The sequence below is a fragment of the Sinohyriopsis cumingii genome, chromosome 14 (assembly GCF_028554795.1).
Source record: "Sinohyriopsis cumingii isolate HCF-2022 chromosome 14, ASM2855479v2, whole genome shotgun sequence".
Lineage (NCBI taxonomy): Eukaryota > Metazoa > Mollusca > Bivalvia > Unionida > Unionidae > Sinohyriopsis > Sinohyriopsis cumingii.
In genome coordinates, this window is record NC_142974.1 from 117886607 (window position 1) to 117912198 (window position 25592).

The window sequence follows — 25592 nt, forward strand, 5'->3', positions numbered from 1 at the left end:
AGGAAGAACCCGGGACAAACCCTGGAAAGAACCACCAACCCTTGAGAAGCTCCTGGCAAGCTTACTCACATACCCACAATGGCTGAATCTGAGACTCAAACCCACGTAGACAGAGGTGAGATGGCAATGATCTATAACGGAGAGCACTTTAGACCACTCGGCCACTCGGGGCCCCCCAATGCCAGATGAAACTTGTATGGAGATGAAAACAGTTTGTTCTTTACTATGTAGCCAGCAGATGCATGTAACATTGCTTGATTGGAGTGGTTAGAATAGGATTCACTTATTAACCCAAGACACTGTTAGAATTTTCACCCAAACAAGGTGGCCAAGTGGTCTAAAGCACTCTCCGTTACGGATCACTGACATCTCACCTCTGTCTGCATGGGTTCGAGTCTCGGATTCAGCCAATGTGGGTATGTGAGAAAGCTTGCCAGTAGCTTCTCGTGGGTTGGTGGTTCTTTCCGGGGATTTCCTGGGTTCTTCCTCCACCATTAATACTGGCCGCCATGTATAGCCTATCATGTGCTGAAAAATGGTGTTAAACCCTACAACAACAACAACAATATTAAGCATTGACTTGTCAGGTCTTCTATAAGATAATCAGATTTTTCAATAATAACATGAACCGTGTCAGGTCCGCTGTAAAATATTCAGACTTGTCAAATATAACACTACCCTTGTCAGGTCCCCTGTAAAATATTCAAATTTGTCAAATATAAAACTAATCTTGTCAGGTCCCCTGTAAAATATTCAGACTTGTCAAATATAACACTACCCTTATCAGGTCCCCTGTAAAGTATTCAGAACTGTCAAATATAACACTACCCTTATCAGGTCCCCTGTAAAATATTCAGAATTGTCAAATATAAAACTAATCTTGTCAAGTCCCCTGTAAAATATTCAGATTGTCAAATATAAAACTATTCTTGTCAGGTCCCCTGTAAAATATTCAGGATTGTCAAATATAAAACTAATCTTGTCAGGTCCCCTGTAAAATATTTGGACTTGTCAAATATAACACTAGTCTTGGCAGGTACACTATATGATATTCAGATTTGTCAGTAGTAACACTGAACTTGTCAGAAGCTCACTAAGATATAGATTTTTCAAATATAACACTAACCGGGTGTTGTCCTCTAGTAGTGGAGGAAGATGTTTTGTTTGTACCAAAAGACTGAGCATCAGGAAACCTACAAGAGTCTGCCATCTGAAAAGATTTTTAAAAAACAGTTTATTTATTTTTGCTTTCTGTCTATGCAGTTGTAATAATTAAATGCACGGAGAAGGGCAGGGACAGAATGAGACAGGTACATATGACAGTTATGGAGATTAGAATAATCAAAAGTGACTCATCTGGAAGACTAATGTTAAATCCTGTCTCTAATTTAAATATGAAAGTGAATGCCATTGGTGAAGCTCAACAGTTTCCTATGACACAATGAGGTCCAAAAAAGAATTTTAACAATGTGTATTTAGCTCACTAGACTTAAACAAATTCTGTTGTGAACACTGCCAAACAAAACATTATGGCAACATATACATTTGATACGAGACATGAATCATATTTATCTGAAAGCTTAAAGCAGCACAGCAACTAAGACTGAATCCTCACTGTGATCAGGTACCATCAATTCTTATGTACATGGAATACCCGGCACCTTTACCATTGGTATTGATTAAATTGATCAAATGTGTCAGCAAAAAATATTGTTTGTGCTTTGGGCAAACTCATTATTTTGACAATGTTTAAAATAGTCTTTGTTTTGCATTAATTCAAATTTTTAAAAATCTTTCTCATATGTGTTTAGTCTTTTTAAGGTAAAACATGCAGATAAAATGCTTGCCGATAACTATATATGTATGTATGTATGTATGTATGTATGTATGTATTTATGTATGCATGCATGTATGTATGTACAGGTAAAACCCATTATAACAAAATTCATTATAACACTATTCTGTTTATAATGTGATGACATCATGGGTCCTATTTATTAATTTAAGGTGACCTCTCTTTTACACCCTAAATACATGCTCTTCAAAAAACAATTTTATTTGTATCTCTAGCAGATTATATGAACAAGAGGTTAATTAAAACTTATGACATTGAATTTTCAATGGTAAGTTTTTCTAAAAGTTTGTTAATGCGATCCCACTTATATTGTGATGTTATTCTTAGGACCCGAGCATCACGTTATAATGGTTTTTACCTGTATGTATAAGTCATTCCAACTGAACTGACTTATGATATGTTTGTGGTTTTAGGAAAGTATGACAAGTTGTTGCTGTGATAACAGAATATGAAAAACACTTTTACTGCATGATACACAAATTATAGGACCATTATAATAGACTGCACAAACTATAGGACCATTATAATAGACTGCACAAACTATAGGACCATTATAACAGACTGCACAAATTATAGGACCATTATAATAGACTACTCAAACTATAGGACCATTATAATAGACTGCACAAACTATAGGACCATTATAATAGACTGCACAAACTATAGGACCATTATAATAGACTGCACAAACTATAGGACCATTATAATAGACTGCATGTCAAACTGCAGTACCATAACAATAGACTGCACAAATTATAGGACCATTATAATAGACTGCATGTCAAACTGCAGTACATAACAATAGACTGCACAAATTATAGGACCATTATAATAGACTGCACAAACTACAGGACCATTATAATAGACTGCACAAATTATAGGACCATTATAATAGACTACTCAAACTATAGGACCATTATAATAGACTGCACAAACTATAGGACCATTATAACACTCTGAACAAACTATAGAACCATCTTAATAGACTGCACAAACAAGAGCACTATTATAATAGACTGCACAAATTATAGGACCATTATAATAGACTGCATGTCAAACTGCAGTACCACAACAATAGACTGCACAAACTATGGGACCAATATAATAGACTGCACAACCTATAAGACCACTTTAATAGACCGCACAAACTATAGGACTTTTATAATAGACTGCACAAACTATAGGACCAATATAACAGACTTCACCAACTATAAGACCATAATAATAGACTGCACAAACTATAGGACCATAACAATAGACTGCACGAACTATAGGACCAATATAATCATCATTGGCGACTTAGTCTCGAAAGACCATGCGAAAAGCGCCCTTGGGGTGTTGTCTGTCTCTGTTGGTATCGTCTGCTGTGGCTGTGCAGGCCTATACGTGAGTGACAGTCCCTATTGCAGTTGGTGCAGACATACTGGGAAGTCTGTGTTACTGTGGTTGCTGCCGCATTCTTCTGTCTCTTACATTTCTCCGCCGCCAACTGACCTCTCCTCGCATCAGCGACTGATATGCCATTGTTTACCGTCAGTCTCCAGGTGCCTCGGTCCTCGGCCAGCTCTTCCCAGCCATCGGGTGAAATGTTGCATGCCTTCATGTCCCTCTTGCATACATCCTTGAAACGGAGTGAGGGGCGGCCGACTCTTCTCATGCCAGTGGCCAGCTGTCCATATAGGATGTCCTTGGGCAGCCTTCCATCCTCCATGCATCGGACGTGTCAAAGCCATTTAAGGCGGCGTTTGCTCAGCAGGAAGTACATGCTGGGGGCATGCTGCAGGATCTCGCTGTGTGGAACACAGTCTTTTCAGCTGATTTTCAGGATGCATTTTAGGCACCGTATATGGAAGGAGTTGAGCCAGCATTCTTGCCTCACGTAAGTACTCCAGGTCTCACTTCCATATAGAAGGGTGCTGAGAACGCAGGCCTGGTAGACTCGGACCTTGGTGTGCTCTGTCAGCGCTGTGTTTTCCCACACCCTCTTCATCAGTCGTGCCATGATGGTGTTTGCCTTTCCAAGCCTTCTGTCCAGCTCCACGTCAAGCTAGAGAGTGTTGCTGATGGTTGACCCCAGGTAGGTAAAGTTGTTGACTGCTTCCAGGGTGACACCCTTGATTTTGATGGAAGGGACAATGGTGGTATCTTGCATGCTGACATTTGTTTTTTCCAAGCTGATGGTGAAACCAAACTGCATGCAGGCATCAGCAAAACAGTCTCCCAGTCTCTGAAGGGCTTCCTCGGTGTGGGTCATAAGAGCTGCGTCATCTGCAAAAAGCATCTCCCTGATGAGCACAGCTCTCACTTTGGTCTTTAAGCACAGTCGTGAAAGGTTGAACAGCCTCCCGTCGGACCTGGTGTGTAGATATATGCCATCCATGGATGTGTCGAAGGCGTAGGATAGGAGCAGGGAGAAGATCCCAAAAAGTGTTGGTGCCAGCATGCAGCCCTGCTTCACGCCGCTGTTAATTGGGAAGGAGGTTGAGGAGGATCCATCATATAGGACTGTTCTCTTCATATCTGCGTGGAAAGAGATTATTATGCTGAGGAGTTTTGGGGGGCAACCTATCTAACTGAGAAGTTCAAAAAGGCCCTTCCTGCTGACCAAGTCAAAGGCCTTGGTGAGGTCGATGAACATCATGTAGAGTCGTTGACCTTGCTCTCTGCTCTGCTCTTCTCTTGGAGTTGTCATAGGGAGAAGATCATGTCTGTCGTCGACCTGCCTGCTCTGAAGCAGCACTGGGATTCTGGGTGCACACGGTCCACCAGCAACTGCAGCCTGTTCAGTATGATGCAGGCGTACACTTTACCAATGATACTCAAGAGCGAGATCCCTCTGTAATTATTACAGTCACTGTGGTCGCATTTATTTTTGTAAAGGGTCACAATTATGGCATCACGCATGTCTTGGGGAACTGCTCCTTCCTCCCAGCAAAGTAGCTCATGCAGTGGTTTAATCAATGTTGGTTTTCCATGTTTGATAGCTTCGGGCCGGATGCTGTCACTACCTGGTGCTTTGTCGTTTGGGAGGAAGTCGATTGCTTTACTGAGCTCCTCTAAGGTTGGCACTTTGTTGAGCTCTTCCATGGTGGGCAGATTCTTTATGCTGCTGAGGGCTGCATCGGTGACTGACATTTCTCAGGAGTATAGCTCTGAGTAGTGCTCCACCCGTCTGGCCATCTGTTGCCCACGGTCTGTGATCTTCTCTCCCATCAGAGATTTCAGAGGAGTGACCCCTTTCACTGTAAGCCTAAAGCCTTCTTGATGCCACTGTACATACCTTGGATGTGTCCGGACTCGGCACTGCACTGGATCCCTTCAGACAGTTGTTGCCAGTACTCATTCACACACTGTCTAGCGATGCGTTGGGTGTTACTTCAGGCACTTCTGAGAGCAGCAAGCATTCGTTCATTAGGGCACTTTTTGTAAGCTATGAAGACTTTTTGTTTCTCCTCAATTTGTGGTTCCATCCATGATAGGTGTGCGTTGAACCAGTCCTGGATGGGTCGTTCCTTCTTGCCAAACGTGGACATAACTGTATTGTAGATGGCACCCTTCATGGCATTCCACTTGGCTGTAGCATAGTGCTCAGGCAGGTCCTGGAGTGCCTTGTCCAGGGCAGACACATACTCCTCCACCTTGGCGGGGACTGCCATCTGTGCAGTGTTTATGTGAGGGCGTCCTTTTGGTTTTGAGCGGTTAAGTTTGTGTGGCTATAGTCGCACTCTGCTGCTCACGAGGGCATGGGCGGAGTCACAGTCTGCACTGTGGTAGGTTCTGGTGGAGAGGACGCTGTTAAGGATAGAGCGCCTGGTGATGACCAAGTCGAGTTGGTGCCAGCGATGAGACCTGGGGTATTTCCATGACACTTTGTGTTGTGGCTTACACTTGAAGAAGGTGTTTGTGACGCACAGGCCATGATAGGTGCATAGCTCCAACAGTCTCTGACCGTTTTCGTTGGTCTTTCCAGTGCACTGATATCCAAGGCAGGTAGGCCATGACTCGTGGTCCGCACCTACTCTGGCATTAAAGTCGCTGATGAGGAATAGTGGTTCGTTTTTAGGGCATCCTTTGATCTGTTCGTCCAGTTGCCCATAGAACTGATCCTGTGCGTCTTCTGACAACATGAGGGTGGGGGGCGTAGGCTCTGATGATGATGACAGGACCTGCAGCAGTGGTGAGGCAGATGGACAAGAGACGCTCAGTGCCCCCTGCAGGAGGTTCAACCGAGGCCAGGAGATTGTTTTTGATGGCGAAGCCCACTCCGTGCTGGTGGGGCTCCTCAGGTTCTTGACCCTTCCAGAAGAAGGTGTAGTTTTCCCCTCTGAGGAAGCCACTAGAGGAAAGCCTGGTTTCCTAGAGGGCAGCTATGCTGATATTTAGTCTGGTGAGTTCTCTATCGATGATGGCCATCTTTCTGGTGTCATACACTTCTCTGAGGTCGTCGGAGATGCCTGTGCACATGGTGCGCACATTCCAGCTTGCAAATCGAAGATCTGGAGTCTTCTTTATTGGTTTCTTGTTTCTTTTGTCTGGTGTGGAATTACTGTCTGCTTGTCATGCTGAACAACACACTGAGCTCCAGACACCCACTGGAGCAGGCAGACGATGGCAGGTCAACACTTTATTGACCAGTGGCTGCCCGGCTTGAGGCGGGCGATAGTCGGCCAGTGGGACATGATGAACCCTCCCACTGTCAAAGCTGACCCATGGCACCACCTCCTTACGCCAATCGGGTGGGACTTATAACCTGTAAACTGTCAGCTTCCGTGTTGTTTCCTCACTCAGTAGCGAGACTAGAGTGTCCTCTCCAGGGCGCAAGCCTGGGCATGGATTATGGAGATCCTGGGCTGCCCAGACATCAGGATCCCCCTCTTGTCCTTGCTGGTGGGGTCCAAAGGAATGCTGAGCATGACATTTGGCACCAGTTTGGATGCAGGAGCTGCCAGAAGGAAGTTGTAGTCGACACCCAGCCGCCCTGGGGGCTCCACTCCGGATTTTCTGTCTGGGTTTACTCCCATAGCCTTTCCTTCTCCCAAAGATATCCACAAGGCAGTGGAGCCATCATCCAATGGATGGGACTTGGTGGGTTTTGAATCAGAGTTTCCTTCTCCTAGATGAACTGCCTGACAAGGCTAAGACTGCACAAACAATATAATAGACTGCACAAACTATAGGACCAATATAATAGACTGCACTAAATAAAGGACCCTTATAAAAGACTGTAGAATTTATAGGACCAATATAATAGACTGTACAAACTATAGGACCATAACAATAAACTGCACAAACAATGAGACCAATATAATATACTTCACAAACTTCAGGACCATTATAATAGACTGCACAAACTTCAGGACCATCATAATAGACTGCACAAACTATATGACCATAACAATAGACTGCACAAACTATAGGACCAATATAAAAGACTGCACAAACAAAAGGACCATTATAATAGACTGCATAAACTATATGACCATTATAATAGACTTCACAAACTATAGGACTATAATAATAGACTGGCACATGAGTTTACTGATTCTGTTTCTACAAGAGATTCTCTTCTATTGTGGAGACTGCAAAAACAGAATTTGGCTTAAGACAGATCATAGTATCTAAAGGTCAAACCTTAAACTGACATAAATATATAAGAATGAAAATTTGATTACATAATTTCCAATCATAATTTGCTTGTGATTGTAAGAAAAAAATCTGCTTTGTCAGCAATATTTGAGTGTATTATGGGTTAATACTCAGTCGTGAAAAAGTTTAAAAGCTTCATGTTCAAAACAATCAAATTGATGGGTAAGCCAATTATTTAGGAAGGTAATAATTACTGGCATGTGATGCACCACTTTGTCCTAATTTTGACTCCTTTGGTTTAAAACAAATATCCCACACAGGGAAGCAAAATCTGCACAAGCGTCGGTTAAATTGCAGGACTTTGATGTGTTGGTACACTATTTAGGCTAAGTGCTGTACAATTTTCATCTACATTACACATACATGTCAACATACCTGTTATGATTCAATTCAGAGTCCACTGCACTTACTGAGGATAAACATAATTGGACCTCAAGCTTAAGGAATTTTCAACCGCCAAACAAAATCAAATGGTATATAGTTTTGAAAGTACTAGACAGCAAGATTTCTGAATAAACAGAGTCTGGATTCATGAGGTTCCTCTGCAAAACACATTCACACACTGGTTCTACTCACCCTTGAAAGATAGTGGGGTACTGGAACTTCAGAACTGACAACACATACTGGAAAAATAAACAATTTAACTTGATAGTTTAAATGTAAAGATATTTTCTTCCAAACTGGCGCTACAGTATTCAGTATTTTCTTATACTAAAACATTTACTGGAACATCACACTTAATTTACAAACAAGTGTTTGTTAAAATCTAGTGACTATCCATGTCCATGTGATGCTGAATAAGCACTTTCACACTTATCCAACTTTAATGTTAAACTGAAATTCAAAGGTATCAGTTTCATCTGATATAGCCAACATTATGAATTAGAACTCTTGCTAAAACATCCTTTGTTATAAAACACTTCTGGATAAAACAAAGTCATGGCATGATTCCTGAAGTTTCATAACTTCATCAATAATTTCTAAAATGTTAGAATTATTACCAAGTCTGATTTAATTCTGCAGTAAATATGTTTTATTTGTTAATCCGACAAAAATGTACTGTATTCCTCAAAAAACCAAGATTACCTCAACTAGCCAAGTAGTCTAAAAAGCTCACCATTCCAGATCACTGCCATCTCACCTATGTCTGCATGGGTTCAAGTCTTGGGCTCAACTAATGTGACTGAGAAAGTTTGCTTCTCATGGTCCTTCCAGGGTTTTCCCCAGCTCTTCCTCAACCAGTTATACTGGTTGCAATGTATAGCCTATCTGGTGCTGAACAATGGCATTAAACTCCATAACAAAAACAAAAACAAAAACAAACCGAGTTGATAAATTCATTAATTTACCTACTTAATTAATAAGTGATTGTAAAGCATCAAAAATAATCACACAACAAAAAATAGTTGGTGCAACAATCAGGCAATGTTTTTTTTTAAAAAACAGAATAATGATGATGGAGATAATTTTTCCTAATAGCAAGCATCATTTCCAGCCACTCTGATATACACATGCTAACTGCTATGGATCATTGCTAATATGGTATTTACTGTTTTTCATCCTTATGTAAATATAAAAATTTAAGGTTATTTTCCAAGTCTGAATACCAGTTTTGTACTAGGAAGCAAATTTTAACGTAAATTATGTTTCTGTGTGAATAATTACCCAATCACATTATGTTAGGAATATTAGCCTACAACCATGTGAATACAGCCCTACTAAAAGATAAAAATTTATCTTTTTCTGTCTTTATCAATAGACAAAGGGCATTAACTCTTGCCCATTACTTCCCCTTCGCAACACAACATAGGAGGCTAATATTCCTAATATAATCTTATTAGAGAACATATCTGAAGGAGAAACAGCATAGTTCATTAAACAAATTCAGTTTCATCATGCATGAATAATGAAAAAAAATTGAAGGCCTTTTATAGAGCTTTTCAGAAGTTTGCATGAACTTGTTATCAAGAAATTGACTATTCAGATTTAAAATGGAACCCAACTAAAAAGTTTCTCAAGATGTAAAGTTTATGCAAGACTCCTGAGTGACCCTGACACATAAACTTGCATACTCCATACTGAAACCTAACTCTCCTATATCTTCCATTATTTTCTTCTGAAATTAATTCTTATATTGACTTCAGACAAATCATATAGTATATCTCATTTAATATGCATCAGTTTAACTTGGTAATTGCATCTTTAAAGCCCATAGTTTTGCACCCACCCCTTCCATTGTTTTGTGTAGATGACTTAGATACAGTATTTTCTTGTTAAGTAACTCGTTTCCATACTGCATGATACATTACATAAAATAATGGCACAATGTGACCCTAATTATTGTCTTATAGAACACCATGGCCCCAGCAATTGTGTTATAGCACCCATGGCCCCAAACATCATTATGGCACACCATGACCCCAAACATCGTTATGGCACAACATGTCCCCAAACATCGTTATGGCACAACATGACCCCAAACATCGTTATGGCACAACATGACCCCAAACATCGTTATGGCACACCATGACCCCAAACATCGTTATGGCACAACATGACCCCAAACATCGTTATGGCACAACATGACCACAACCAACGTGTTGTAGCACACCATGGTCCCAATAATCATGTTATAGCACATCATGGCCCCAACCATCATCTTATAGGGCACCATGGCCCCAACCATCGTTATAGCACACCTTGGTTCCATCCAATGTGCTATAGCAGGATTTCCCCCTATACCACATAATAATAGCTGCTTAGTTATTAATGTAAAGAACAAACTGCTATGTCAAACTGCAAATTTATTGTTTTTATCATTCTCAAAGATAGGTACCCCGTGAAAAATCTGCGCCCAACTGGTAATGATGAAAACTACATTCAATGTAACACCTGCACTGTGTGCTTCACAAACTGAGGCTAGAACACACAGCAATGATGTCATACACAATGTTCCCATATGGTACAATAAGAGTTAACTCTCTTTGGATATGATCATTTGATGGAATGTCTCTAATTTTGGAAAATAATGGGATAGTTATCAGCATGTTCTAGCCAGGTTTTAGCCGCTGCTTCCATCCCACATGGTACTGCAAGATCAAGAAATTTGTGCTTAAAAAAAACATGTCAATGTATTGCAACTTATTTCTTGTAAATGTTTTGAAAAATTTCACAGACCAAAGGTTATTCCAGAAGAGGGACATAGAGAACGCAATATGATTTCATGTAAATATCAACAATTCTTTCTTAACTGACAAGATTTTGATGCATATGATCTAGTGTATCAATCAAAAAGATGCTGATAGGTTTTATCACAAATCACATTTAAAGTAAATTTAAACAGATATACAAATCTGTATCAACCAAGAATTTTACAAAGTCTGCATGAAAATACATTTTGAAACAGTATTATCTCACCTTGTTAACAAAATGTGTTGCGACAAACAGCGCACAATATGTTACAGACAGTATCAGAATCTTTCTCTTTTCCATTCCTCTGGTATATCATAGGAAACTAGCCTCCCATGGTTTGCAACAACCTGAAAAAGAACATAAATTTTATGATAAAACCTTAAGTTTCGGGTCACATCATTTGCTGATTTTTGCTGAGGTACATTGACATATTTTTGTTATACAATTTAAGAATAAATAAAAAAGTCATCCCTACTTTGCATCTAATGTGTACAGTTCAACCAGCACTGGAAAAATCTATTGTTTGGACATTCTAAACAAGTTGAAAAACCTGCTTTGTCATATGTACTTTACCATAAGCACACCAAACCAGGCAAGTTAAAAAAAACTGATGGGCATGAGAGGACTTGTGGACTCAAAGTGGCATCAGTTTTAACTAATCTCTTCATCACAAAATCTGCTAGGGATATGAATAATCGGCTTTTTCGATAGCATGTGTTCACAAATTTAAAAAAAAGCAGTCACCTTAAATTAACAAATGTGAGCCATGCTGCCATCAAGTTGTAAGTGGAATCGGATTATAACAAATCGCGTTATAATGGGTTTTACTTGTACCTAGACTTATAGGAAGATCAAAGTGATAGTAGCTTTTAGCCGCTCCAAAGTGTAGGAGCTTACTTATAACCCAGTCAATACACACATGAATATTGACAGTGTTAATATAATTATAGTGCTCAACTATTATGTACTTGAATGTCTGTGATTGAACTGACTGCATGTGTGCATGTGTGATTTTGATTTTTAACGTAGCTTTAACAATTTTTCAGTCAAATTGCTACAATGTCTGCAGTGTGGTAGTTTATAGTGATGCCTAGCACTGGGACATGATGTCACAGACATGTAGCATGATGTCCCACCCAGTCACATTATCCTGACACCAGGCCGACCAGTCCTAACACTAGCCTCTTAATGCTGAGCACCAAGCGAGGCAACTGTTAGTACCATTTTAGTAAGTCTTAGGTATGACTCTGCCAGGGATCAAGCCCATGACCTCCCGCATCCAAGCAGGACGCTCTGACCACTAGGCCATGGGAGCCATCAGAACCTTTTGCAGAAATTAATTAGTTATATGTTGATTAGGTAAGATATAAATTACTTTGTTTTGTTAAAAATAAGAAGAAAAATAAAGTTTTCATTTATGACTAATAAATTGAACTCACACTTAACTCTTTCTTTCACAGTTTCCTCTCACAATTCTTTCTCAGTCACTTAGCTTTTCTTACTCCAACATTCACAAGTACCCCAATATGTCTCTCTCTCTTAAAATATTTTTGGGGTCCCAGGTGACAAAGTGGTCAAAAGCATTTGCATTTACAGATCACTTTCAACTCACCTCTGTCCACCTGGGTTTGAGCCTTGGGTTTGACAAAAATGTGGGTATTGAGAAAGTTTGCCAGTACCTTCCTGTGGGTTGGTAGTTCTACCCAAATGGGTTCTTCCTCTACCAGTTATACTGGCCACCATGTATAGCCTATAATAATGTGCTGAAAAATGGTGTCAAACGAACGACACTAACAACTTCAAATATTTTCCTTCCTCTGCTTTCTTTCCTTTGTAGAACTCTCTTTCTCTCATATGCATCAAAAATCATTTTATTTTATTTAGTTTCTTTTACTCTTCTTATTGTGTGTGTTGTTTCTTTTACTCCAGACTTCTGATATGACTGAAAAATTGTTAAAGCCATGTTAAAAATAATAATCTTTCTCTCACACACACATACACACTTTTAGTCCCTGCTCTGTGTGTGTGTGTGTGTGTGTGTGTGTGTGTGTGTGTATATATTCATATATTCATCCTGGAATAGATCTCCATCTCCCTCTAGTGTGTATTGAAAACAGATATGAATTTATGATGTTAATCTGATTTTTTCTCTTACACCCACCCACCCACACCAATCCTGGTATTGGTTAATCTTTCCTCTCTGTGTTTCCAATAGCATGGGGAACTGGATAGGCACATTCAGCCTGTTTCGCATTCCCTGTTTTCAGTATCAAGTTGCAACAAAAGACAATGACTAAGAGAATCTGAATGGAGTAATGTGTGAATTGATCCATTATGGACACTCTCTAACAAAATATGTTATGGAGATTTATGTCCAATAGTTTCAGTTACACTGAATACTGAACATTCTTGGAAGTAAAAACTTGTAGCAGCTAAATTGTCCCCTCAAGAGTTCCCCACTAGATTACCATTGATTTTCCAATTGCACCTGGTACACAGTAAACAGTTGTCATTTTTATAGCTATATGCTTAATACGCACAGAAAAATGGGCATTTTACACAGATAATTGTCATACAGGTGATTCAAAAATAAAGATGGTCTGAATTAAACAAACACCATTTAAGAGATTACTTACTTTGACTTACAATAACAAAAGTGATTTTGTGTTTGATAGTTCTTTGAACTTGAGGTTTAATTTGCACAGGTAAGGAACACAAGTGGAACATCCCAATTTATTTGAAATTACATAAATCAGAGTTGGATTTTGAAAACAAATGTTATTACACCTCATTGCCTTGAATATTTAAGCCATCTTTATTACAAATTATAATCATTATCAGCAGCAACATCTCTTTTATTTCATATTTAAAATGCAATGAAATTATTTCAGATGCTGGAATAATAAAATTAGGAGCAGAGTGTCACTATGGGAGCGTGATTAATTTTTGCTGGCAATTGATTCTGGGAAGGATAAGCCCTCATCAAAGTGAGAGAACCCAGCTAAACTAAATCTCAGAACTTATGGTTGATGGAATCTGACTTCATGAAAAACAGTAGCAAGTGGGAGCAATTTTTACCTTGCACAAACTGCAAACACCATGAAGATATTGGTAATTCTGGAGAGTACAACACCTCTCAACATATTAACACCTGTTTCAGGGTAGATACAGAAAGATCCAGCAATACCGACAGTGAAGTCTGAACTACAGTACCATCCATAACGAGTGTGAAGATGAAAATAATATTTTAATATTAATAATTATTAATAATTAGTTAATAATTATTTAATAATATTTTATATTTTATATCACCTTTAAGCCCCTCAAATGAGATAATTTGTACTCAGCAACTAGAAGGTAACACAGTGACTGTATACCACTGTCCATTGGCTTTAAATTGAAAAAACTGTGTATTTTGTATTAAATGTTTGTATGTTTGGGAATCTGTGCATGTGGTGATGACGTATGATAATGTGAAGTGTATCAGATACTTTTAGTTTGAAAGTATATTACATTGTCAAAGAAAATGTATTTTATTTTTATTCAGATTTATTCAGATTTAAAGTTCCAGTCATTTTCTTTAGGCATATAAGAGTAAATGTCCTGTTCTCAAAATTACAAGGGGCTCCAGGATGCTGAGTGGTCTAAAGTACTCGCCTATACCGATCACTACCATCTCACCTTTGTCTACATAGGTTCGAGTCTCAGGCTCAGCCAATGTGGGCATATAAGAAAACTTTCTGAGACTCAAAAACCCTCCAAAACTGCCTAGAAGGTTTGCATGTATTTTGTTCAAGAATATATACACCTCTTCCTTAATAATTCATGCACAAGAGGGTCCAAAAACAGACTGACAGTGCTAAAAAAAATCTAATAGCACAATGCCCTGAGCAACTCTGATTTAACATTAAGCCCCTCCTGTGTTCTAAGTGATGTGCCAGTCTGATTCTTTTGTATAAAAAAATAATTTGCATGAGAAAACTTTGATCATGCTGATTAAAATACATAATGTTTTTCAAGATGTTGAAAGACCAGTAAGTTACTAAAATTTATCCCCATGTCCCTTACCCTTATAAAGATCACCTACTTAGCATACTGTAAGCATCTCATATAAATGAATCATGTGACCTCTGAATGGGGTACAAAATGGGGACCAGATTGCCTGGGTTAATCCTACTACTGCTCACATACTTTAAGTTGTGATTCTAATTTTGGATATTTATGTGCATTACTGAATCCAGGCAGAACCAGTCTAGTGGTATCAGAAAGGATCCAACAATGTTTGCAACCAACGCAATGATGTTTGGTCCGACTTGTGTGTATACACAGCAAGCTATTAACTGATTGCTTTACTGTTGTAATCTGGAGAGTTTAGGCTAAACGTGGGGTGTATTTTCAGATAATATAAGTAATAAACGGACCAAATGTGATCATACTGGCTTCGAGTCTTTGGTTAAAAATCAGCCATCTTGAAATCAAAAAGAAACACTGACTAAAAATGATTTCGGCAAAAAAACTCAAGTGATCTGATTTTTGTAATGGTCTTATTTAACTGCTGTTGCATTTCAATAAGTTTCAAGTTAAAGTTTAATTAATAAAAATTCAACTGTCAAATGCTAATGGTCACAGAAGTATAATAAAATTTAGGTTAAACATATTAAGCAGCACCTACGAACAACATCAAAAGTATAAACATAATTTACAAAGCATGACATGCTTCAGAGGCTAATGACCATAAACACTGTCGATCCACTTGGTATGGACACTGTTAGAGACATTAGATAATCACTGACCTCAGAACCTGGAGGTAAACACTGCTTTACCTGAAATATTTCTGAGTTCTAAAATAAACATACAAGACAATTTAACATGACTTTGTTCTTATCTTTTCATATCTGAAGTGCAGCAATGTTGTGTGGATACATGGAAATTGGAGTCTGGGCTTATGGAAATTGAGACGGCTTGTGATTTTTTTTTTTAAATGCACCAGCCATGGGCCTGTCTCTAACACTTTTCTTGCACACTGACTGCACTATAGGTGAGGATATGAGTTACTGATGGATGTCCGAAGAAATAAAGGAAGCCACTGTCACTGAACAACGAGAAAACGGGGGGGGGGGGGGGGGGGGGGGGGCATGAGGGAATCATTTAGTATGTTTTATAATCACTTTGGGAATAATTGTCAATAAGAGCTTTTTCTAACAAAGTCGTTTGTTTTTCTGTATAAACTACCTTTAAACTGGTTTTAGCAACCATCATATGTATGTGAAAACACTGTGCATTACATCAGAGCTTTTTATTGTTGTTGATTTCACAATGAAACGAGATTCATGTTTTCAAAAGCTAGGGACAATCATTTCATGAAACAATCATCAATGTCAAAACTCATTTTTTTTAATTGTTCTGTTAGTAAACTATTGATGCCATGATTCCAGTAATAGTGACGATTCTCATCTCTGAGGACATCTCTAGGTGCCAAGTCAGGAATTTTATTTTAACTCTTAACAGACCCTATTTCACCAAGTACTCATTTTGCTTGGTTGCCTTTGATCACAATTGTGAATTAGCATAGGTCAATTTAAGGTAGTTTGATTATATTACTTACACAACAATATTTATAACAGCATTTGACTTATTAATTTTATGAGTTGACCTAGCACACAACTATAACCAATAGCTCTTACACTGGTAGCTTTTGCATGCATTTTAACTTTTCATTTTATTTCACGCCCTTCATATCTGATACAAAAAACACAATTAATACAATGTACCGTATATACTCAGGTATAATAAAAAGCTAAATAATTTTGGAGAAAAAAAATCCCTGGAAGAAGAGGGGTCAGCTTATCCGAGGGCCAATGTCTAAACTTGACAGTTTTTAAAGTCTTTTTGCTGACTACTGTAATGGCTGTAAATCTTGGGACACAATTTTTTTTTGTCAATGTCCTACGACATATACATGTAAAAAAAAATCATTTTCGGTGTCCCGACAATTATTAAACTCTTATAAAGTACTATGATTGATTTTGTTATTATTTGCATGTGCATATTTTATGATTTCTCGAACATGAAATTAAATATAGGTAAATACAGACTTCATAATTCATAAGCCGGCTGACTCTCCCCTGGAGACCAGGCTGTACTATGATGTACAGTACTTACACAGTGCAAATCGTGCAAAGCGTCACTTATATCCTTATTTATACCAAATGCATTAGACACAGACTTTGCTTTATTCATTGTTTCGACCAAATTGTATTCTTCCAAATAAAATTTCACCTAGTCCTTAATAGCTGTTTCATTTACATTGAATCACATGCTAACAAGTTATTCATTTTCAATGAAATAAGTGGTCCTACAAACTGACGTAATATTTATGAAAAGGTACACACATTTAATTATACAAAAGGCATGTAACAAGCATAACTGTTACATGTTCATGAAGAATGGTAATAATAAAGGCTAAAATTTTCATTATAGATCAACAAAGATCAACATCAATCTAGTTTTTAGATTTGTGTTTAGACAACACCATCATAACTTTCTACACGATGGCAAGCTTGATGTTTCGGCATCTCCTTTGTCGATAATTGGCAGATTTGCCCTTTGTTTTCTGAGATCAATTCAGGCCAGTTTAATCTACTAAAACCCTGAAACTGGCTTGTGTGAAGAGTGAATTTTGACCAGCAACTATACTAGTACATTGATGTGTAATTGCCTTTCATTCCATAATATTAGCCCAATTACTGCAATTTGTAAAACAGAGTGTAAAGCATACCTGTCAACTTTTCAAAATCCAAGATGGGAGAATGAATTAAAAAAAGTAGGGAGATTGGGACCTAAAATCGGGAGGTGTTTTGTGGCATTTTTGAAACCATGTTTTCACTAAATAATGACATATTATGGGTCCAATATGCGTGAAATTCACAAAGGACACGCTGTTTTTCCCTGTGATGCCCCTGATTTTCCCCCAGGACATGCCATATTTTCATTTTCACGTCACCTGTGGCCAAACTGCACAATAGCTAAAGGTTAGTCATAAATAAACAAGTAACAATGCCAGCGCAACTGATTAATAGTTAATCCTGCTTACTGTTGCAACTATTTTGTGAAAATGACTGGCCCTCTGTCATAATTCAAAGAAACCATGTTCTTCACTAATGTGTGTTATGCAAACATCAGCAATTGATTGGCAAATAAAGGATTCCCAATTCTGGTGAACTAAGAGGTACCTAAATAGGCAACCTCATGGTACCGTACATGTGGCAACTATTTTCGCCTCATATAGACAACATTTTTTCCTTATTGTCAACTCATAAGGCATTTAGTATTGTTTACTTTAAACATATGTAGTCTGAATTAGTCTTTTGAGAACATATATGCTGGTGTTATGTATTTTCATTCCTTCTTTTAATTTAACGATGGTAATTAATGTTCGTATTTATGGTCTAAAAATGCCAGGTGTTCACTCATGTGTCTTTGGTGGGAATGGTGCTATAGCATATGGAGTTACAGCATTCAAAGTGATATTCTTGGGATTTAAATTAATTGTTGACAGTTTTATTGTTGTAGTTTATTTTTTGTTCTGGTTTATTTTCTGATTTTGTATTGTTGTAGTGGGAAAAAAAATCGTAATTTTACGTGTGTAATATTTAAACTTAACATTCTATTACTGAAAAAGCGAATTCTTTCTAGTAAAGTAAATATTTCATCACAAACAATATTCACAGGTGATACAACAGAGCATTGCTTCCATGGATTGCATACAATATATCTATTTATGTAGGGCTTTTCTTTTTAACGATAAATGAAAATCAAAGACATAATGTAATAATCGGGTGTTCTCTGCAAAAATCCGAAAACATTATGAAATTGGTAGGTAGGTGTGGAACGACCCTAAAATTTGTGAGAGTTTCTTTCCCTTCCAGCATGAGAGTTGACAGGTATGGTGTAAGGTTGCTTAGATCAAAGCAAACTACAACTCAGCTTTTACGGCATTAGCTAAATTTTTGAAGCATTATTTCTGAAACTTCATTAGCAAACAATATTTGAGTGAAAAGGGAGAGGTAGTGTTACAGAAACTCACAAATGCTCATTCCTTGTCATCGTTCGATCAAATTATACACAAATCTAAATAAGGAAGAAACAATAAGAAAACAGAAAATTAAATAAATTACTTTTGAAGAAAGTTTACACCATTTCTTTGTAATAATATTTGTTAATATATGTTTGCCTAAATATTATGCATTTAGAACTTACCACATGTTACTGAGTTGTGGGTCGGTTTATACGCGGGTCATACACTTTTTAGTGTTTATACCTATTCAGTTTGTGGGATCAGCTTATATGTGAAAGGGCTTATAAGCAAGTATATACGGAAGGTCTGTTTTTAATTCTTTGCAGCAATACAAGAAGTACTTCAAGTCAGATATAAAGAGCACTTAATTATGTTCTCACACAAATGCTCATGGACAAAGCTGTGACAGTAGATTGACATTTTTTAGGTCTGAATACAAGAGGGCACATTGCATTTATGAGGACTACATTTAAACTGAACTAGAGATAGAACAAAGACCTGAATTTCATTGACAAAACTTATTTAATTAGTATTTTCTATCAATGCGCTGTCCCGTTCGATGTTAGTGACTATTTCCATGATCAAATTTTGTTGAATATTGTTATTTACAGTGTACTAAAATGTTCATTTGAAAGAAAATGTAACAAATTATGACGTTGATTCAAATTTCGGGGACAATTAACTGTCTTCAACAATAAAATATGGTATATCAAAGTTTCAGCTACCAGTTTGATCGCAATGTTTTCATGTTCAACAAATAGGGGCCATTTCTGGAGGTATATTCTAGTTAAAAAAATGTGATCCATGCCAGATCCCTGTTAAAAGCATGTTCACAAATTATCAGGGCACAAGTTATTGAGGGAGTGGTGAAGTTTGTTTTGTATTTATCAGTTAGAGAAGAAAATAAGTTTCAATACAAAGAGTAACAGTCTAACCAACCATTTATTTTCAGCTGTGGGAAAAGGAGGCCTGGGACTTTTCTGAAAAATATTTCCTTCTCTTGAATAGCTTAAAAAAAATTGGCTTCAATTTAAACAGAAAACTATTATATGCATTAGCTGAATAATAGATTATCTTAAGGTAAAAAAAAAAATAATAATAACCTCACTTGAAAGAAAATCCCAGGGCCTGCCTAATTAATCAATCCATTATTGATTCCTTTATTAAGGGATTACAAATACAAACCCTAAGCATAAAAGCAAACAAACTGAATTGCTGAAAATGCTCTGTGTCTCTGTAACTACAAATCAAGATGCACAGTAAATGTCCCAATATCAACATCTGCAACAAACTGCCAGGGTAAGTTAATCTGTGCACTTAATGGATCATTGATACAGTTAGAGATGTCCCAAATATAAGTTACTAGGTTGCCTCACATACAACTGGCGGAACTGTCACTGCTTTGGTTGTCATGTTACTTTAACACAGATATCTTGTATTTCCTTTAAGCTGTAATTCTTGTCTATATTTAATAAAGGATCTTATGCAGGCATTGATATAAAAAGTTATATTCACAGGTTACTTTATGCCCTGAAAGCATAAGCCTGGAACGCTGCATTATCGCAGTACTTAATGTTCTTATCACAGGGCTGAGCAAATCCCATAGTCAATAGTCTGGGACAAGTGCTTTTTAAAAAAGTCAGGCTAGTCCTTATTTTCGTGCTTTAATCACTACATCTACCTTTATTTGGCCAATCATGCCCTCCAGGTATACTGAATACTTGATTCTACTCCTCTTCGTGTATACATTTACATCCTGTTACCACTCGACTGCATACTGGGCTAAGCGATCAAATTATCAGCAAATCAAAACACGTCAAACAAAAGAAAGCCAGTAAAATCAATTAGCAGTGTTGTAAGCGGTTTTGCTGCAATGAGTTTACTCAATCTAGATCATAACCAGCGGCTCACTATGATTTTAATCCAGAGAGCCAGTGTAATTAAATTAATGAAAGGTACTTTACCGACATCAGTGTTGGTTTCCTTTATGAACTGATTAAATGACTAATGATTCTTTAATTTATAATTGATTATACAGATGATTAACTTCCACGTGTGATATTGTGTTGGAAGCAAAACAATTACGCTAATCAATGAGCTGTTTCAGTTCGTATTTAAGAGAAATTTCATCTTATGATCACTTTAGAAGTAGTTGTCAAGCAAGCTGGTAGTTACTCTGCAGATAAAATGAGTTTGCTAAATTATTTTCGCAAGGAAGGTAATAATGGCGATTCGGAAAAGGTAAATTTGTTTGAAAATGGAGGGATAAAACGTAAGACAGATACTGAGTGTGCTTGTTATCCCTGTCTAGAATATATGACTCGGAAGGTGGCAGATATATACATGGACATATTTTCAAACCCATGAGCTAAAACATATATACATGAACCTGAAGAAGCCAAATGTATAACAACCAATGTTTTTAAGAATTAAATTCTTTTAAGAAATAATTATGTTGTATATTATTTCGTTTGTTTTTTCTATGGATTAAGTATATACGTCTCATCAAATCTCGGCAAGTGATTACCATTTTGGGACCAGTGAAAAGTAAGGTGGGACTAATGAAGAGCAAGGTGGGACTAGTGAAGAGAATGGTGGGACCAATGAATTTTCTGAAACCACTTGTCCTGGACTAGTGGTTAAAAAAAATATGCTCAGCCCTGTATCGGTACATATTAAAACTGTTTTGCTATTGCTGCTTACTTATTATTTATAAAGTTTCAATGACTTTCCCTCTTTCTATTCCTATAAGAATGCTTTGTCAATCGAAGCTCATAAATGTAAATGTAACAGCATATGGTGCCTGACCCAGATTAACATACCATGGGGGAACAACTCTGTATTATCACGGTATTTGCCTAGCTTACATATGGCAGCATGCAGGTATTATAATAAATAAAAAATACCACTTACATATGAAAAGAAATGTCCACGCTTGTACTGGCATAACATTTCCAAAATAAATGAAAGGATTCAATAATAAAATCAAACACACATATGTAATTCAACTGTAATTCCATGAATAACAAAATTACAAATTAAAAGCAATTATTATTTAACTTTATATGAATTTTAAATGCAATGTGGGCAATGAAATGTGAATATATAACAACTATTATTAATATTATTATTGGAATATTACTGATTTCAAGAACATTTAACTGTTATTATATTCTTATATATTTATGAGAAGTATGATGATAAGTAACATTTTGTAAATTTTGGTCCATACTGAAATGAAACTGCAACCTTAACCTTGTAAGGACATGTATGACACAAGCAGTATATGACCTATACTCATCAAACATCAGACAATACACTGAATATATTTCATAATCAAAGCCAATGCTGGTATAGCAAGTTCGCCTGGAGTTTTCTATATGATAAACGTAAATTAATGCACTTTACAAAAAAGTTATGTTCATTCTTTTTCATTGTAAACTTATTAAAAATGTAGACCTTTTAGACGATAGTGTGCTGCACTATATGTGCGTCCTTACTGACTACAGCTTTAAATATGTAAACAACTGCTAGACGGCGCGTGTCCAAAATTAATCGGGAAATCCCGTTTGCCGCGATAATATAAAGCCCGCGATAATACAGCGTTAGAGTATACCAGCTAAGGAACCATATAGTGATGCTAGTAGGCACTACTACAGCTCTGCCAGGTGTTCGTCGAAAACACGTAACAGTTTTAAACCATATTATTTTTCCTGAACACAACCTAACTGAAGAGGACACTTTTCAAATGAAGGACGATTAAAAACAACTTTTTCGAGATTACCACGTGCAGTTGTATTCAAAGCATAAATTCACCTAAAGACAGATTTTCCGTATGAACGTCATCTTTTTTTAGTACGTCAAAAATTAATCGGAGTAGCCTCCCCGTGGAGCTTGTAACCGGTGCCAAGTCTGAAATTTGAAAGATTATCTCATCCGTGGAGAAATAATGCTGGTTTTGTACCACTGTTAAATGTAAAGAAAATAATGTAAATTGTTTGTTACAAATGTCCAAATTCTCTTCTTATACACATGACTTCTGAATATTATTGAATTTGTAAATTTAGAAATGGTATATATATATATATATATATATATATATATATATATATATATATATATATATATATATATATATATATATATCTGGGAAGTATGTGCGTCTGCATTCGTTTGAGGTGCGGGTAAAATGTTGGTTAGTGTTTACCCACCCACAGACTTTTAAAAAAGAAATAAAGATGCATTTGTTCAGTATTATCAAGCCTAGTCCCTTTGATGTTCACCTTGCTCCATCCCCACTGAAAATGGCTTTGCCCACCCCAACCCCCGACAAATTCCTGTGGATGCCTATGCTGGCAAGCGATAATTCGGATACGAGGTCCTCACCACCACATCGTCTGAAACATGTATCATGTAAATAGGCAATTGAAATAGGATAGTTTGAGTTTTTTAAGCAGATACGAAAACTTTGCAGTTATCTTTTATACTGGGAATCGACCTTGAATTATGAACGATCCACGAAACTTATTTAAGTCAAATTTTTCAAGTATTCTATAAATGTCTGGAATAAAAACCAGCCTGTTTTGTTTTAACACTTGTGTTCTGAAAGCTGAAGAGGCGGAGTAAAATACATTTTTGCCAAAATGGCTGCAGGCAATCTGCAGGGTTGCTCTAGGAAAAACAGCTTATTCATATATATATATATATATATATATATATATATATATATATATATATATATATATATATATATAGAGTCTTCAATGGGTAAATCACACAGTAAACTCAGTGCAATGTCATTTGGGGTGTATCTAGACAATCCTTGCAAAGACGATGACCTCTCTCTAATGTAAGTATTTACTATCGGTTAGATTTGCACTAGATTCCACAACCATACAAAGCGCGGGGTAATGCGATAGTTTCATAGTAAATGTTCACTGTGAGTGGATAAAAGCCATATTCATTATCTCCAGTATCAATACAGCTAAACAGGGAACTTATTATCTAATATTTGGACTCTATTATCCCAGTATCAAGTTTGCTGTCCTTAGATGTATTGATGTCTAAATGTCTACGTGATTCTGTTTCTAGTACAACATCAGATTGAAAGAATCTAACGCATGTGTCTTCTTTTGTCGTCCAATGAGCTTTCATTAAAAAAAATATATTACTTTTACTGGATTCGTATCTGAATCGCCACTTTATAGGGTATTGAAACCCTATTTTCAATAAGTGACCCATGCCTAGTTTTGAAAGTCTTAAAAGAAGTATATCACATGCTACCGTCGGACAACGACACAGGTTGTCGAAGAATACAAAACCAAAATTGCAAGTTGTTAAAATATCTAGCAGTTCATTGATAAAGACAACGTAAGGACATGAACTAAACTGAAAACTCTGCTGGCTATATTTGTATATAGATTGACATTCACAATCCATAATAACCGCTCCAGTGGCCTAGTGGTTAGACTGTCCGCCTCAGAAGTGGAAGGTCGTGGGTTCGATCACAAACCGAATCATACCAAAGACTTACAAAGATGGTGCTAATAAGTGTATGACCAAAGGTTATGACACTCGCGCACGTAACGAAATCTGGGTATCTCGCTGTGAACGATCAACAGAAAGATGCAATTAGAGATTTTTAGTAGTCAGGACAAACATAAAACTACACTGGTCCACGAAATCATGTACAATTATATATATATCATCTAGGAATTTCTCCATACATTGGTGAATATCAATTGATTAATAATGTATCGACGCCTCTTTCTAGGCGTAGGATTACTAGGCACTCAAAGAACCATTGATTGTATTTATAGGTTATTGCATTTGTATGGGAAAATATGAACGAGTTTTTGGGATGGAATACTGCACGACCTTGGGAGTGCAGTATATCCTTCCGACAAAACGAGTTCATATTTTCCCATACAGAGGCAGTAACCTTTTTATTATATGCTCATTTTTTAATTCTACCTAAGGTTTGATTATATATATACATAATACACTACAAGAAACAACGTAAATGAATGTATGCCGCATTCCAAACTAAATACACAGGCGCATATTCATCATTACACAAATCAACATTATTACTGTGCACATAACTCCGCCCAGAAAAATTTGATCTTAGTTGCGCGCTCGACATAACTTTCGAAAGAATATGGTGTGTCTAGTTAAAATTGAAATTTGCAGTCATATTGTGAATGAATGTGCATTGCAACAACTTTTCCATTTGATCTGGAATGAAAAGAATTTGGTATGTTTCTCGATTCTAGGAAATTTCGTGATTATTGACTGGATTTGTATGTGACGATTCCACATGACATACCTGAGATTTAATAAGCCAGGGAGACATCAGCAAATGTGTTTCTGTTTCTGTCATTGAAAGTCTGAAATCATAATGTGGGAGAAATATGAAGTCTTTTAACTGCAATTATCAAAAAGACGCTATGGAATTTAATGTTTATTTCATTTTGAGTGCAGTAAGGAGGATGCAATTGCACTTGTCATCGAAATTACAGCGCAATTTCGAAATGTGTAATCCATATTGAAAACCTATGACATGGCTCATGTAATTCGGATTTGCAGAATTAAGAACATACATTTTGAGGAAATTCAGGATGTAAAACGGTAAGTATATTTTATTTTGCCATTCTTATCACCAGCTAAAGAAGAGAGTACATGACTTGTCATTTGCATGTTATTTGTAAGGACATTATCTTGCGTCTGTTTTATAATGTAGCTAGCCTAAACCGGTAACATTGTATCAACGAGGAATGTGCCAAAGCAGCTGGTATGTGGCAGTCCACGAAACATTTGTTT

General features: G+C 37.0%; 1 protein-coding gene across 4 annotated transcripts in view; it reads right to left on the reverse strand.

The window, feature by feature from the left end:
• The window catches only part of LOC149784691 (UDP-N-acetylglucosamine transporter SLC35D4 homolog), a 60736-nt gene extending 38066 nt beyond the window's left edge, over positions 1 to 22670 (reverse strand). For 2 of the 4 annotated variants that reach the window (XM_089932729.1, XM_089932725.1), the window contains exons 1-4: positions 22587 to 22670; positions 10919 to 11040; positions 8078 to 8124; positions 1127 to 1210 (exon numbers count right to left, since the gene is read on the reverse strand). In XM_089932729.1, the coding sequence (XP_089788855.1) occupies positions 1127 to 1210; positions 8078 to 8124; positions 10919 to 10993 (206 nt within the window). In that variant the 5' untranslated portion in view covers positions 10994 to 11040; positions 22587 to 22670. Of the gene's footprint in view, positions 1 to 1126; positions 1211 to 8077; positions 8125 to 10918; positions 11041 to 21683; positions 21939 to 22554 lie in introns of those variants that run through there. The other 2 variants (XM_089932728.1, XM_089932727.1) reach the window with 2 other exon arrangements.
• Between the last annotated feature and the right edge of the window lie 2922 nt (positions 22671 to 25592).